This window comes from Paramisgurnus dabryanus, chromosome 17 (genome assembly GCF_030506205.2).
Source record: "Paramisgurnus dabryanus chromosome 17, PD_genome_1.1, whole genome shotgun sequence".
NCBI classification, from domain to species: Eukaryota; Metazoa; Chordata; class Actinopteri; order Cypriniformes; family Cobitidae; genus Paramisgurnus; species Paramisgurnus dabryanus.
This window is the reverse complement of record NC_133353.1, coordinates 24365070-24381868: the sequence shown is the minus strand read 5'-3', so window position 1 is coordinate 24381868 and position 16799 is coordinate 24365070. Positions and strand designations below refer to the sequence as shown.

Here is a 16799-nt window from a genome sequence, read left to right as displayed (position 1 = left end):
ATACCACCTAGTTTCTTTGCACTCTTTTAAAAAGCTATTTATAAATAATTTTAATACCGACAAATTTATTATTATATTATATTGTTGGGAGTGTAACAACACACATTTCTTCATCTCATTTATTAACGCTAGTAAATTAAACAAATTAAACCAAGGAAGTCTTTGAAAAAACAAATAGCTACTCATTAAAAGAATTAGGTTTCTATTAGACACAACATTGTGACAACTTTACACATACAAGCAAAACACTATCCCAAAGTAGACACAACATCATAATAAACAAGTGACAACTGCAGCAGCAATAAACCACTAGTCAAAACAACACGACAGGCACTTATTAACAAAACAAAACAGGGGGTGATATTCTGAAAAATCGCCACCGCCCGCTTCAGGGTTAAAAAAAAAGTACACCTGCCACAATAAAACAACAAGGGCCAGCAGCCGTTGCTATGACTGTAGTGATAACAAGCATGTATTTTTGTGCCTAATTGCCAGTGTGCCACCGGCACAGACTGAACGCACAGGCACGCTTCGAGAATGCAAGCAAGTATCCATCAGGGAGCGCATTTTTCAACGCAACATTTGCATTCTGATAGCTCTAAAAGGAACCTTATCAGCCTCTAGTAAATCAGCTTGTTTGTTTGTTTAATCACAGGCTTCTGAAAAAGCCTGTCATATAAGCACGACGGGGCAAAGAAAAAGAGTGAAAATAGTCTTTTGCAACCCCCACTCTTTCCAAACGAAAAGAATTAGAACAAACAACTATATAAAAAAATTTAGCCTCGGGGATTTTAAACAAGTTGTTATTCAGCGGCTTAGGGAAAGCAGAAAATATGCCGCTGTCTGAAGCTAGCAGGTCAAAGTGAAACTTTTGCTAAACATTTGTTTGGGTTTTGGAATTTATGGTGTAGCTTTAACTAGGACAGCAAAGTCGTGCTCGAAAACTGCGCATTAATGCCAACATAAAGCATCGACTAAGGCTGACATACACATTTTTTATTAATATGCATTCATCTAAATTAGTTCATAGGTTATATTCATCCCTTCACTGATGCTGAAAATGAGTGCTTAGATTGATTATTTCACAGTATCTCAAAACTAATAAGGAAGCTTATTCCTATTACCGAAGTTAATTAGGGATAATTGGGTATTATAGTATGCCAGAAATCTGTATCACATTTTAGATATTCTGGTCAAATTAACAACACAGCATTTTGTATGGGGACAAAACGCTCATTAAAAAGCCCAACAAAATCAAGCAATAGGAGATCAAGTACATTCTTTAAAAATGAAATCCATCAAAGAAAAGAAAAAAAAAAAAACGGCAGTGACATCATGAATTCGGCAGACAAACATGTGCACGCACGTATGAGTCTGTTGTATTAGGGAAGCAGGGAGAGAAATAGCGAGAGATATAATGAGAAGAGAGATCGAAATAAAAGGTGTACCTTCAATCTTCTGCAGGGCCGTCTGACAGGCTTCCTGGCTGGCAAACTCGAATGGGTTGTTGCATGTTCGCACACTGTCACATTCACACTTCCCATCAATGATGTTACAGCCCGTAACCAGGTTTTCATTGCATGGCTCAAAGCCCAAGAGCTGGTCGTCATCCCAGTTTTCATCTGAACAGAAATGAAAAGACACGTATATCAGTGTTGAAAGTCGCATTAATACGTTTCTAGATCAAACAGCGGGGCGAATTTTAAGATTCAAAAACCAAACCGGTATCATTAAGCTTGTGGGTTCCAAAAGCCAAAAGGTCTTGTGTTGTTGGGGTAATGAGGGTGCTGAAAACTAGAATACTTGGACCACATGACCAATTACTTGTGAATTTGAGGTGCAAGGGGTGAGGCAGCAGCTCGGAAACAGCCGAGAGAGAGATTTGTTATAAAGAATTATGCGGTTCATGCATTCCCAGACTCTCTTGACTTACAGAACAGATAAATGGTGGCAGAGAGCAGCACATTTTCAAAATAAGAATGACCTCGACCCATAAGATGCGACTATCTGCCGGTGACATTATGAAGTCTTATTTACAGTGCACACATTGCTGATACCAGCGCTGGTATTTCAGCCCTTCAGCATGTTCGCCCTATCTGTGCGAGAGCATGTTTATGTGCTTAGAATGCATGTATGCACACTAGAGATTAGCGCATACTGGGGTTTACTACGGCAGACAACTTGTGTTTCTTAAAGACCAAGAAAAAAGATTTCTTTTGTGGCAATTTTTTCCTGTGCAACAGCTGAGATTTTAGGAGCGCTGACCTAAAAAATCCAGTTTCAACACACCAGTTCAAAACACTGATTCAACTATTTGTTTTGCATATCACCCAGCTCTGCACCTGTGCATGCATGCATTTGCATGCACATAATTTATGTCTTTATAGAAATGCTACCTGTTTGCGCATAAATAACGGACCAGAGTGTTTGCAGAAACCTGTTTTTACACAGCAAAGAAATGAAAATATATTTAACAACAATAAACTCCTTTCTGACCTCTTAAAGGGGACATTTCACAAGACTTTTTTAAGATGTAAAAGAGTACATATGTGAAGTTTTAGCTCAAAATACCATATAGATCATTTATTATAGCATGTTAAAAATGCCACTTTGTAGGTGTGAGCAGAATTTTTTTTTAAATGCAAATGATGTCTGCACTAAATGGCAGTGGCGTGGTTGCATAGGGCAGATTAAGGGGCGGTATTATACCCTTCTGACATCACAAGGGGAGCCAAATTTCAATGACCTATTTTTTCACATGCTTGCAGAGAATGGTTTACCAAAACTAAGTTACTGGGTTGATCTTTTTCACATTTTCTAGGTTGATAGAAGCACTGGGAACCCAATTATAGGAGGTTTTCTAGATATGTCCCCTTTAAACTCTGGATGGGTCACTTTAAATTTGATAAATAAGTAACAGAAAACATCTCTCTCTGAGCCAGTCACCCCATGGCAGTTCACTGAACAATTGTGTGTTTGCTATTGGTGATCTGCACAGTGCACATTCTAAAGGTAGGTGGCCCAAGACTTAAAGGATTAGTCCATTTTCTTTAAAAAAATCCAGATAATTTACTCACCACCATGTCATCCAAAATGTTTCTCCACACTTGTAAACACTGGGGCGTAGTTTCGCATACGTCATCCGTTACCTCTTGACGTGATGACGCAACCACGTGAGGTCGCGCTGGCGTGTCACAGGACCGGAGGAAGACGAAAAGTTGTGGTTTAAAAGTGCATATTTTTTATTTATCTTGCCAAAAATGACAATCGTTTCGCTAGATAAGACCATTGTGCCTCGTTTGAGTCCTTTGAAACTACAATTTTAAACTGCATTAAAACTAATAAGTGTTGGGGTCCATTCAAGTCCATTAAAATGAGAAAAATCCTGGAATGTTTTCCTCAAAAACATAATTTCTTCTCCACTGAACAAAGAAAGACATCAACATTTTGGATGACTTGGTGGTGAGTAAATTATCTGGATTTTTTTTAAAGAAAATTGACTAATCCTTTAACCTTTAGGTCCTCTAAATATGATGGATGTCATTCCACAATGCCAGAAGGTCCCCATCATGTCCATGCACTGATCAAACACAAGAAACCAATTTCTAAATGGTGTGTGTTTGTTTGTGATCTAAAGATCAAGAACTGAAAATTGGTGTTCAAAAGCTCCTATGCTTGATTTTTTTTCAGCAAAGGTCTCTAAATAGCTGCTGTCAACAGTTGATTCTTTCAGTAACTAAGCATGGCTCTCCAGACTAGTGCTGCTGGATCATTTAGCTGTCTGAGGAGGGTTGAGTCCCTGAGCTCTCTGCCAAACAAGGTTGTCAGTAGCCTGGCATAAGTACACATCAGGGAGGTCAGAAACACATCAGGTTTTAGACACATTGGGCAATGCAAATTATACAACAAGCTTTAATAGGAATTCAGCAAAATTACTTTTTAAATCAAAACACAACTCAATTCAAACTAAGAAAATCCCAAGTTACCCCACCTCTCCCCTACAGCACTTAATAATGTAGTCAGAAACACTGAACTGTATCAATATGATTTAAAATCTTCAAAATTGTTAGTCATGTTTTTGTATTCTCCCAGAAATTCCAATCTAATGATATTTGTATTAGAACATTTCTCATGCACATCCACTAAGCAAAATATCATCATCTCGCTTTGCCTAATATAGATCAACCGGTAGATGAAGAGGCGGGTAAAGCTGTTTTGCAAAAGATGTGAAAATCACCAAAACCGGAGGATAAATCAACATCAACATTAGTTTATAAACAGGCACAGTGACAAGTGTTGTTCTGCTGATATCAAAGCATGATATCAAATTGACACTCATCCTCTCCTAGTTGATACATAGTTTTCCTGCTGTACTCTGTAATGGCACCTGGTTGTTGTTATCAAGGCAGGAGTCCTTCCTGATGCAAGAGACACTTGCTTATTTGCCACTAAACCTATTAATTACTCTGTCAGAAAAGGTCATTTTAACACCATAGAAAGTAGACGCAAACAAGAGGAACAAACATGTTTGCCAAAACTCAGAAAAGCTATAAACACTATATTTGCTATTTCTGGTGACAGTATCTGTAGGGTGTGTCCTTTCTTCATCGCTCAAATGAGGAACCGCTTTTGACACCAACTTCTTTCTGCTTCTGAACGATAACCCCGAAAAAGTCCTGCGGCCCTCTCCGATGGTCCCTACGCTGCACCCCTGAGGATACTTAGTACGCTGAGGAGCAGAAGAGGGGACATCTGGGAAGAGAGTGACAGGGAAGCTGCCGAGAGGGCATTTCCGCTTGTCTTCCCAGACTACATAAGACAACCGTCTCTCTTAACAAATTTCACCCTGCCTGCACTGTTTCTCTTTGTGAATAAGGTAAAAAAGCACAACAAAAGCACAGACATGCACACTGGCTGGCTGTGACAAAGTCAAAAAGAAACTCTAAGGGAATAAAAAATGAACAAAATTATACGAGACCAGACTACTTCTGTGCAAAATAACTGAAGTTATACTAATGATAAAGCCCACTGCAATAGCAAGTAGCTGATAGGAATTATGTCAACAAAGGAAAAAAAGTGCATTTCTCATATTTGAAGTGGATCAAAAAAAAAGTTCATCAAAGTTGTCCAAAGACAAGAACGCATATTGTTTAAGATATTAAAAGGTTTTGATTCACTTCAAATGTTAACTAGTATATTTCATGGGATCTTGAACACAGTGATATTTAAGTCATTTCAGCAGATTTCCACCTGATAATCTCTACAGAGACTTAATTAACAATCAGACTCTGCGTCCGCCTGCTAATGACGAACGATTACTTGAACTAACTTGAACCGATCGATTTAAATGAGGTACTAAATGTAGGACTAACATTTAGTCCTGTTAATCATTTTCCAAGTGTAAAAGGAGCCATGTAGCAGCCGCTTACCTTTCTCTTAATACAATTTATCTTAACTTCTCCCATGCTTGAATTTTCCTAATTTGATTTTATTTCATTGTCCAAGGTGCTATCGAGCCAAGGTTCCTCCTTCCAAGACAGCTAGCCAAAGTTCCCTGCGCCACTCCACATTGCGCCAAAGAGCCGATGCTTTGGGAACGCCTACAGCATGATGACGTCTGAGAATGTATATAAAATTCGACCAATGGTTGGGCGTGACGTCACAGGCGGAAGCCAGGTAGCATAAAAAGGTGAACAGGAATGCCCACTTTAGCTGGCATATGCCAAAGCGGGTAAACAGGTGTGCCGGAGGTTTGGCAAAGGAGACGCAGCGTCTCGTTCCCTTCTCAGGAAACAACGGTTACATACATAAGAGACGTTTTTCACTATTATACTCATTTGAGTTTTGAATTCTTGAGTTCTATCGGAAATCGCATCTTGTTTCAGTCATCATATAACCTTTATTTGCTGGGTCATTTAGCATTTCACTAGAGGAACGGCATGCACAAAAAGACCTCCGGTTGACAGTGATTAAGAGGAATGTGGAGTTTCTTTGTTAGTAGACGGAGCCCAGTGTTTGTGTGGATGACGTTAATAAGGGCAGGCGTGCTTCATTCTCCAGGTGTTCTCTGCAAACAGCCTTGTATGAAAAACATGTTCCATTTTTTCCCGTCTGAAGCCATTTAAATGATAAAGACCACTGTTTTTTCCCTTTTAGTGTGGAATATTATGATTTAGCCTGTGATGTGTTAACTGTAATGTTCAATTTCTGATGGGTGGATGAGGGGGAGCCTTATTTGTTTGTTGAGTAAATATACAGCCACATAAGTGGTTCAAATCAATATGTCAAAAATGTCAGCCATGCATGTTGCTATGGAGAAGAGTGTCAGCTACGCAAATGAATAAATTATTTTCTTTCAGCATGGCTGGAGGCAGGGTAGCTATTAAAACCAACATTTAACTGGCCTTTAACCATCTACCAGGTGTATTGTTTATTAAATAGATTCTCCTAGTATACTGTAATAGACTATGGCAACAGGAAACATTTCTCTGTTTGTTTAAACAATGATGCTGGGGTTTGGGGTTGGACCCTCTTTGACCGCCCAATGCCAGACAAAGAGTTTGAAAGAGAGACTGAATTGAAAACAGTTCATATAGCCATCCTCCAAATAAACCACTATATGCACAAACCCCCTTTCAAAGCATGATTCCCTTATTCAAATATTGCTCTGGAAGCAAAAATTAACAACAAAAACAGAACAACCAAACCACATCACTGCTATGGGCAAAAATAAAACAATTTAATTTAACATTGCAGAGTGGTTCTGTTTACATGCACTTCACTTTGATAGTCCAGTTTAGACCCGTGTTTCGCTATTTGTGTGTCATGCAAAATGCAAAATAGTTGTGTACTGTGGATTCCTAACATTTCAGATTGTTTGGCCTTCGATCCAACCCATAACTAAAACAGGCTGTGCGAATAGAAGCAATTACTGTAAGAGGTCAATACGAGGGACCTCTATATCTTAAAATGAATACATAAAAATAAATAAGAACATATTGTCAACCAGTGGTTTACAGTAAAAGCATGCATTTATCATTTAATTTAAAAAGTTCAAGTTTGCTTTAGCTCATATTTGTTTCTGGCTTCACATAAGGTCTTCATCTGCCTGGCATCACAAAAACAAAGCCATCTGCGCCTTACGTAGATTTCTTCTGAAACTAGTAAACTCTGTAATCATCAAACAACATATGACTATCAACAAGAAAAGTCTGGTTGGTTTGTTAAACAGATTTGAAATATCTGGACCTGAATATCTGAACTTTTTTTCCAAAGTTTTTGGTATGCAACAGTTCACACAGATGCTTAAGCCTGTAACCAACAACACTGAATTTTAAATACAGGTCTTTGCTGTTATTAAGAACTATGATCTATTGTATAAGTAGAAAAGGTTGCAAGTGTATATGTGACCAGTCACGGAAAGTAGGGACACAAGTCGGATCTGGGCATTTTGAGTTATTCACAGATTCTGAAAGTGCAGTTTCTAAGCTTTCCAACGATGTGTAACACATGGAAATCTGATAAGATTTGGAGAAGTTGTGGCCATTTGAATATAGGAACTCAGAAATACTCAAACCGAGAAAATCGAGACGAAAGGGACTCTTCTTTTCAGCTGGGGGAGACAATAGGGCTCATTTACATCTCATTTAGCTAAGCCATGCCCCCTGTAAAACCCTTTTTGAGATGTTCTAGCATCATATGTAGTATTTTATGACCAAATGACAACCCGCAAAAATAAACATGACTCTTTTACCTTTGTGGGGATCACAAGTCGAATCCAGTCTGTTTCAGATTATCCAATGACCATATTTGTCCACAAATGCGTATAATCCGTGAAATATAGATTGTTTACATCAGATTTCGCATGAATGTCTGGTAATACAATATAATATATAATCTGAAGACTATTTAAATCGTAACATGTAAGGGTATATGAGCTTACACCTCCGTTAAACACATGAACCCGCCTTCAAAGTTTGTATTTAAAATAGGGAAGTAGTATAATAGATCATCCAAACAGCGCCGTCGAAAACGTGACATCCTTTAGAGAGGTTACCAATGGCTCGCTCGTTTCTCCATCAGCCAATGACTTCATGGAAAATATTGATAGACAAAACATGTAGTCAATTATATGAATAATACAACTATATCTGTGTAACTTCTGTGTGTTTGGACTCATGCTGCGCTGCAAGAACTGACATACAGATGACGTCAAAGTACCGCGAGAGCGAGTCGAAATTAAACTACTCCGTAAGATTTCTTGAAGAGCTCTCGCGGTACTTTGACGTCATCCGACTGCGGCGCCGCATAAAGTCAGTGACGCGGCTGACGTACGATGCGGCTGACTGTTATTTGTTCCGCCCCAGCTTCTTTTATTTTTCTTTTGTTTTGTGCGCCCCAGCTTTACCCCGGATTTCCACCGACTGCGGAACGGCTGCGGATCCGTTGCGGAACGGCGGCGGAGTCAATCGGTTTCCATTCAAGTCAATGTGTGTATTTCCACTGACTGCGCTCCGAATCCGTCACAGCTCCGGCCATCCGCAGCCCTCCGGCACAAATACGCAGAGCTTCTATTTTTGACGGATGCCGGACAGCTCCGCAGGGCGGAGCCATGACTTTATCGCGTGATCATACCTGAATTCACGAGAACTCGTGTTTTTTATTAAATCTTTGAAATACAAACATTACAAACACACACAAATAAAGTCATTAATACAGAAACAACAAATAATAGACAGGAACAGAGCCAGGGGAGTTTCAAATAAATACATTAAAGATAAAGCATATATAAATGTTTTAGCAGCCTTCTTATTTTTTGAATTTTGGATGGATTTGATGTACTGCTCTGTCTATGCGAGATCTCGTGTTGTGATCTGGGCTGGTTTGTAAAAACGTCATAATTCAACGGCATAATGGGCAGAGACAGAACTAGGTATCGCGCGATCATCACGTGAATTTGCGAGACCTCGTCACTTCAGCACGCAGCCGCTCTGCAACAAAAACGGAACTGGTGGGTATTGGCGGACGGCAGAGTGCGGAGACGTAACGCAGCGGAGCTGATCTGCAGCTGCTCCGCAGTCGGTGGAAATCCGGGGTTACAGTCTGGGGAGACGCAGGCTATAAGTTTGAAAAAAAAAAAAACTTAGCAAACATGTCTGAGGAACAGGGCAGCGCGTCACTACAGTCACGTGACTTCACGCTCGAGCCGGAAGAGAAGACAATGCTGAATAAAGTCGTAATTCTGCTATTTTTGGACCAAACTGTATTTTCGATGCATCAACACAATCTTCCTGACCCACTGATGTCACATGGACTACTTTGATGATGTTTTTATTAACTTTCTGGACATGGAAACCATATATAGATTTTCAATGAAGGGGAAAGCTCTCGGACTAAATCTAACGATAAAACATCTTAAACTGTGTTCCGAAGATGAACGGAGGTCTTCCGAGTTTAGAACGACATAAGGGTGAGTCATTACTTACATTATTTTCATTTTTGGGCGAACTATCCTTATTTAGTAGTCACGCTGTTCCCTTTGGGGGCGGAGGCGAAAACATAAGCTTATACAGTATGTAAATATACACACAGATAATGACGCCTCCCGCTGCATGCTAGAATCTCCGGAAAAACAAGCCTATTTTAACCGCAAAATGTATGCTTTTAAATATACAAAAACTGCTATCTCAAACATGGAGAGGCTTCTTTGTGATCTCAACTAACAGATTCTGCAATAAAACGAAAATCACAAATTTCGAAAAAAAAAACTTTGTTTCTCATTTTCTCGAAACTTGTGCTGCCGACTTGAGTCCCTGGTTTCCGTGACGGGTCACATATAAAGGTGTAAATAGGGCTTTACAATTTGATGGTAAGATAACGTTTTGATATAAAAAGATCAACCCAGTAACTTAGTTTTGGTAAACCATTCTCTGCAAGCATGTGAAAAAATGAAATTTTGTCTCCCCTTGTGATGTCAGAAGGGGATAATACCGCCTCTTAATCTGCACTATCCAACCACGGCACTGCCATTTAGTGCAGATATCAGCTTATTTGCATTTAAAAGGACACATCCAAAATGGCACATTTTTACTTGAAGTGACAGATCATGCATAGAGAATACATCAACAACAACTTGAGATATCCACTGGAATCTACTGAAAAAACATTACAGTTATGCTTAGATTAAAACGATAAGTATATTATGAAAAATGTGCAGTGATGCTGCAGCGTAGTGAGTGATTTATGTAGTCATAAAATCAGTGAAATGAAAATGGTCACAGAAGATTCATTCTAAATGCACGTTATTACCAAATGTAAATGTTGACTTTTCTCTGCAAACCACTGCTGAATGAATCACTTGAGATGGATCTTAATGCCAGGTATAAAAATGGCAGGGAGTTGTTAAGTATAGCTGGATTCATGCAGGGACTCTCAACCGCACTTTCTAAATGAGAAACCGAGACATCACACATCACTTCCCAGAAAAAGCTCACCTGGAGAGTTCTGACAGTAAACCCCCCAGGATGTGATGTGTTCGGTACGCTCGTCTCTAGAGGAGCTTGCAGTGCATTTCAGGACCACCTTCGCTGTAAACAGGCTGTCCAAAGTAATCTCACACTTTGGAATGCACAGGAATTCATGGGCCTGGACGTACACCTTGCGGTCAACTCAAACCGAAAAATGCATCTGTTGTTCTCGTCTCCAGCCATGTGGACTGTGATGCTCCAGTTGATGTCACTTGACCCACAAGACCGTGTGAAATTCATAATTCATAAAGTGTTGCGTAACGGACTGTGTCAGATGAGCTTTAGAGACTAATTCACTGTTAAGACCCTCTGAGATCTCAGTGTGCTAGGAGGTGAAGGTGGAGGTTAAAAGGATGTAGCCTATGCCGGCATTCACTGGGCACTCTTTGATCTGACTCATTTATCTGACAGCCATAGCTGTGGCACTCAATGCCGCAGTGTTTTCTTGGCTGAATTACAGCAGATGTCACCCCGGCAGTTACATGTCAAACGGTCGAGACGCCTTCAATTTTCATAGCCAGCCATGCTGAAACCTGACCTGTGACATAGCAATGCGTGTCCGCTGACTAAGTCGGCATTCCAGCTGAGTCCGGGCAAGGCAGGGGGCCCTTCGGAGAAGAGCTGCAAATGGTACAGCATGCAAGCATGCATGAGAAATCTGTCTAAATAATATGACAGATAGTCTTGACGTTTGCCAGTGTTTCTTCTTTGGTTGTTTCGTGATCTCTTTCTGGTTGGTCTGACAGAATGGTTAGTGTAAAGAATTATGATTTTGATTCTTTTCACAACAGGTTAAAAACAGATTTGGCACTATAAATGTCAACGGGATCTAAAAATATACCCTGTTTGCTTTCTTAATCCAACTTCCTGGCCTTAATGTGCACAAATATGTGCTTCATATTTCAAAAAAAGAAAAAATGTTTGTCTATGTAATCCGTTTCTTTAAAAGCCCATTATGCAATATCTACTTTTCATAATCCAATCTATTATTGGAAAATCAAGTCCCACCCTACAATTCTTTTCAATATCGACTTATACTTGGAAATACATCATAAGGTCTTCTGAATAAAGGGTAAAAATGTGAAATTTGATTTTATTTATCCGTTAATTGAATATTGTGCTTCATGTATTGCTGTTTTATGTGTATATGTAGATATATGTTGATTGTATGGTAATGCCAAAGAAAAATTTCAAGTCGTGGCTGGACCATAAAGTACAAACAAATATAAATGGGTTGGGAAAGGCATGTCACATTGACTTTTGAAATAATACATGAGAAATTTACATTAAAATTGTTAACCCTGTGTCAATTTAATATTTTACTCTGGATTAGTAATGGCACCGAATTGTGTCTGCTCCACAGCATGGCTTCTAACAACCCATGGTTAAAAGTGCCCTTAACCTGGGGTTAAAAAGCCCCAAGAGAGCACCATGAGAAAGAAAGACACAAGTTTTGACAGCACAATTAATTGCTTCAAAACGAGGCATCCTTGAGGAGTAAAACCTGGTGACTTAAGGAATTAGATGCGCACGTCCCTCGATGGTCAGATGTAAAATATACGGGCTGAAGTTGCATAGCAGACATTCCGATGAAAAACCAACAAGCCTCGGCGGAAAGATCGAGACTGGCACCGTGTCCAAAAACAGCACGGAATCCGTTAGCCATACCCGAAAGAAACGAAAACCGACAGGCTGCAAACACATTAACCAGCTCGATCATTTCAACCCGATTGTAATGTATGGAGGCAAGGCAACTGTTTTATTGTGCAGACAGGGGCGACGGTGACATTTAAGCCTCGTGGTGTTAGAACACGAAACTATTTACTCTTCTCGCGATAATGGCCTTACAATCAGATTACGATATCTAATAAGCGGTGATAGTGGCTCGTTTATCTTCCCAAATTTAATAGCTGTAATCCAGATTTATAGTTTCTTTGTCTTTCTTTTAATCTCTTTCACTGTTTATAAAGTATCCTAAATATCAATCTTAATGAAGCAACGATTTATTGAACTGATGATATATACAGTAGTAGACAATGCGCAGTATTTCCTTTTCTTCACCGCACCTCTTCTGCTTTCCTTTAATGTGGCCAATAAATACAGATGGGGCCAAACTTGATTTATTACTTTAATTTCCATCACCATCGATACGTTTGATTAAACCAATAAACAAAGTTGACAACTTTTTAGGGAGCAAAGGAAAACAGAGGAAGAGAATTTACAGACCTTCGCAAACTCCGACCTCATACTGCGTGATTGAAGCGCCGTTTAACGGAGGTCTGATGACGCACCGGAGCCCCCGGTCGCAGGTCCCGTACAGTCCGTAAACCCCACCGCAGCTCTCGTTCTTCTGCTTGGCGCAAACCGAACAGCAGCCGCAGATCCCCAGGACCACCGAACCGGTACACTGCTTGGGTTCCTCGCATTTGGACTTGTCACAGGGGAGACATATGAGCGCTCCACTGTTCTTCGCGATTAACAGCGCAAGTTGGGAGATCAGCATACATTTCACAAGAATATACATCCTGGATGAGGCCATGAAGGAAAAGTGGACAAAATGTATATCCAACCGACCTCTTGTCTGTCCCCCTAACTAAACGACAGGGAACAGATTTTCCAGCGAAGTGAACGAATTACAGCGGCTCTAAGCGCGCGCAAGAAAGGTTCCGTTCAGAATCACGCGCTTTCTGTCGAATAGAATAATATCGCGTTCCCGGCGTTAAACTTTTGTGGAGGTTGACGAAAGCCACCAAAAAGGCATTTCCTTCAAATGAACGACAACAGAATAACTATCCCACGCTGTACGACCAGTGCATGGCTTATGCGTCACGATTTCTGCACAGTTCCGTCCAGTTTGTTTTTGCGTAGGAAAACTTTCCTCATGCGTTTCTCGATCTCTTCCCTGGATTCTTTTTATTGATTTCGTCCTCTCCTGCGAGGCAGAGCAAAAAAACCAAGTTCCTCGTCGAAAAAGCGATCCTGGTATTTTGTTGCGAGCAGAGATTCAACTGTGTGACTAAAGGTGTACAGCTATCGCTCGCGTCTCGTGTTTATCGCTCGCTGTCTAGTTGAGCTCTTCTCTCCGCCCGCTGCTGAACGTTCAGCTCAGTCCCTCGCCGTGACCTCATAACAGAACCACGCCCATCTCGTATTACTTTGCTCTATTGGAGAGTTCGTGCATTTCAGATATGAGACACAGGAAATGCTGGTAACACGACACGCGCAACACAAGGGGTCTGTGATATAGTTCGCGATGGTTAAGGTGTACGCGTGGAATGTGGGGCCCGCATAACTGTACGATTTTGAACGAGGGAGAGATAAAGTCTGTTATGTCTTGGTTTGGTCATATACTGTTTTCTAACATCCAAACAATATTTTATGTATATTTAAGAAGATTTACAAACATGTTTATGTTGCTGATATGAAAATTGTTTTTTAAATAAGAGATGGCAGGCAAGTTAAAGCAATTCCTCTGAGTTACATTAACATCCAGAGCATGTTCAATCTTTGCAGGAGTTACATGAATGAAATTTTAATATGTATTGTACCTTTGCTCTATTCAAAATCACTTTACATGTTTTGTAAATGCTGCCATCATAATCTGGAAGCTTAATATTCTTATACACAGTCATTTCTGCATTTTATATACAAAATAAAGTGTTAAAATAACAACATAAACCAAACAATGTTAAGTATAATATCTTATACCTTAAGAGTTAAGTCTTAATAGCTCATTTAAACTTTAAATATACATTTAAATGATTAAAATGTATATAAATCTTGCACCATGTTCAGACCAGATACAAGAAAATTACAGCCAATCAAAATATATCTGATATTTAAAGGGGTTGAATCCTACTCATCTTCTGCTTAGCACCCTCTCTAACCCTTAAATTAAACAAGCTGTAACTGTGCTGTTGTAGCTTTTATGTAAATTGCCTGTTATGATTGCTAACCACATTGCATGCAGAATGAATACTTATGGGTTGTGGGATTACTGTCATGTCCAATATACTTTGCAATGTGCTGTCCTTTAATAACAGCCTCTTTGTAAACCCTGTCTTGGACTGTAACAGAATCACAAAATACAAAATGTGTGCAAAATGTTTCACAACTTTTAGTTTCAAATGTGGGGGGACCTTGTGAACATTCGATTCTGAAAGATATGCAGAGATGTGGATGCTACCCACATCCAGAAACAGAAGGTTTATCATAAAAGTGAGCGTGGAATGGTGATATTTTACTGTGGGTGGAGCTGACTAGAACAACATACAAAAAAAATGCAATATTTTCAACAAATTTCACTTGGTTCATCATCATTTTGCACATGATATGTTACATTTAAAACCAAATCTAAATCCCAAATTCACAGCTAAGCCTTAATCAATAGTCAATTAATATGCGAATAAGGTGCACTAGTGTAAAAAAAGTCACATGCATTCATATTGTGATTATGGCAAGGAACACTTTTATTTGGAGCTTGAGTTTAATACTTTTTATTTTATGAAAAAAATGTGCAGGATGTTCTTTGGATATTTAACTTTTATGTTATGGAAATTGAAAGCGATTCAGAATGATTTGAAGGGGATGACACTTTTTATTTTCAGTGAATTATTTCTTACGAGCAACACATTCGCTTGTGAAATGGTCACACCGAGTAAAACACTCCATTAGAAAAGTTGAAATAACACAGACTTCAACACCTCTGATTATGTTGAATTTTGAATGAACCAGGTTCACAGGTTATTTCAAGATCCGACTTAATCAAACTCATCAATTTGCATACAAGCTGAATACAAAGCCTTACATTTAGAACCAGCAGCTAGTACAGTTGGCCATCTATTTTCAGCATGCCTTATCTTACTTTAGACACCACAGCCTAAAGTTTTTCTTTGCACAGTTATATCAATGCTATCAGATGTCATAATCCTGCAAATGATGAGTGATACATGTGGTAAGAGCCAAAATCAGGGCCTCTAGTTGCCTTAGGAAACCATTAGCGCAGACATCTCTGAAGAAATCAGATATCTCTGGCTTATATGTGCCATTCTTTCATCTCCACTCTTTTTACTGTCACGGCATCTTGGCTTTGGGCATTAGACAATTAGCAATAGCCTCTACACAAGTTAGCTATGAATATCAATGCCCAGCACAAGATGAAAGGCTGGAGTCAGTCTAGCAGTATTGTTTTAGGCTATTTGGTTGCTGTAAACGGGATACGATAACCGACACTTTGCCTCCCTTATATTCTATTGTCTACACAGGCTTGAAGATCTCTAGAGGCCATATAGTCTTAAAACACTGAAAACCTTTTTGATGGAGTGATGCTGTTTTCATCAATCAATAAACTACAATCTTGGCCACCTTCAATTTCTTCTTTCAAATAAGATTTGATCTTTTCTGAAGGACTTTTTGCCAGTCGTCAATAAAGCCAGATAATTCAAGGAGATCTCAATACAGTGAAACCCCATGTAAGTATAGAAAAAATGAAAAGACCACTGTTCAGAACAAAAATATTACAAGTGTCTTTACATTTTGACATTATTCCCAAATTAAGGGCCCGGTTTTAACGATCTAAGCGCACGGCGCAGAGTCTAAAAGGGTGTTTCCAAATCCACTTTTGCTAATTTAACAACAGGAAAAATTGTTTGTACGCCTTACGTAAAGTCTAAAAGGTTTGTTTCTATTCTCATAATGAGTAAATTGGTGAGTTTTGGGTGTAACATGCAATAAACCAATGAAAGTCTCTTCTCCCATCCGCTTTAAATATCAGTTGTGCTCATGCCATGCCGATTCCCTATTTAGATGGTGGAATTTGAAAAACTAAGCGGAGGAAGAAGACCAATAGTTTAAGATTAATAAAAAATTGTGATGTTTTTATTCGTATTGAAAACCTTTGGTTCCTTTAAAGGGATAGTTCGGCCAAAAATGATATTAAACGCATGATTTACTCACCCCCAAGCTGTCGAGTTGCATATGTCCATCTTTTTTCAGCCAAACACATTTTCGGATATTTTATAAAATGTTTTAGATCTTTCAGTTGATTAAATGTAATGTTATGGGGTACACCCATAGTCCACGACCTTCAAGTCCAAAAAAAGTGCGTCCATCCTTCACAAATTAAATCCAAACGGCTCCAGGATGATAAACAAAGGTCTTCTGATGGTAATCCGCGTGGTGTTGTTGTATAAATATCCATATTTAAAACTTTATTAACGAAAATAAATACCTTCCGGTAGCGCCTCCATCTTAGTTGCGTCCGCATTCAGGATG

At 39.3% G+C, this 16799-nt stretch overlaps 1 protein-coding gene across 2 annotated transcripts in view; it reads right to left on the bottom strand.

Moving 5' to 3' along the window:
• Positions 1–13646, bottom strand: part of crim1 (cysteine rich transmembrane BMP regulator 1 (chordin-like)) — a 126682-nt gene extending 113036 nt beyond the window's left edge. Inside the window, exons 1-2 of one of the 2 annotated variants that reach the window (XM_065288550.2) lie at positions 12753–13646; positions 1449–1622 (exon numbers count right to left, since the gene is read on the bottom strand). In XM_065288550.2, coding sequence (XP_065144622.1) covers positions 1449–1622; positions 12753–13065 — 487 coding nt within the window. In that variant the 5' untranslated portion in view covers positions 13066–13646. The remainder of the gene's footprint in view (positions 1–1448; positions 1623–12752) is intronic. The other variant, XM_065288549.2, reaches the window with a different exon arrangement.
• Positions 13647–16799: the final 3153 nt, after the last annotated feature.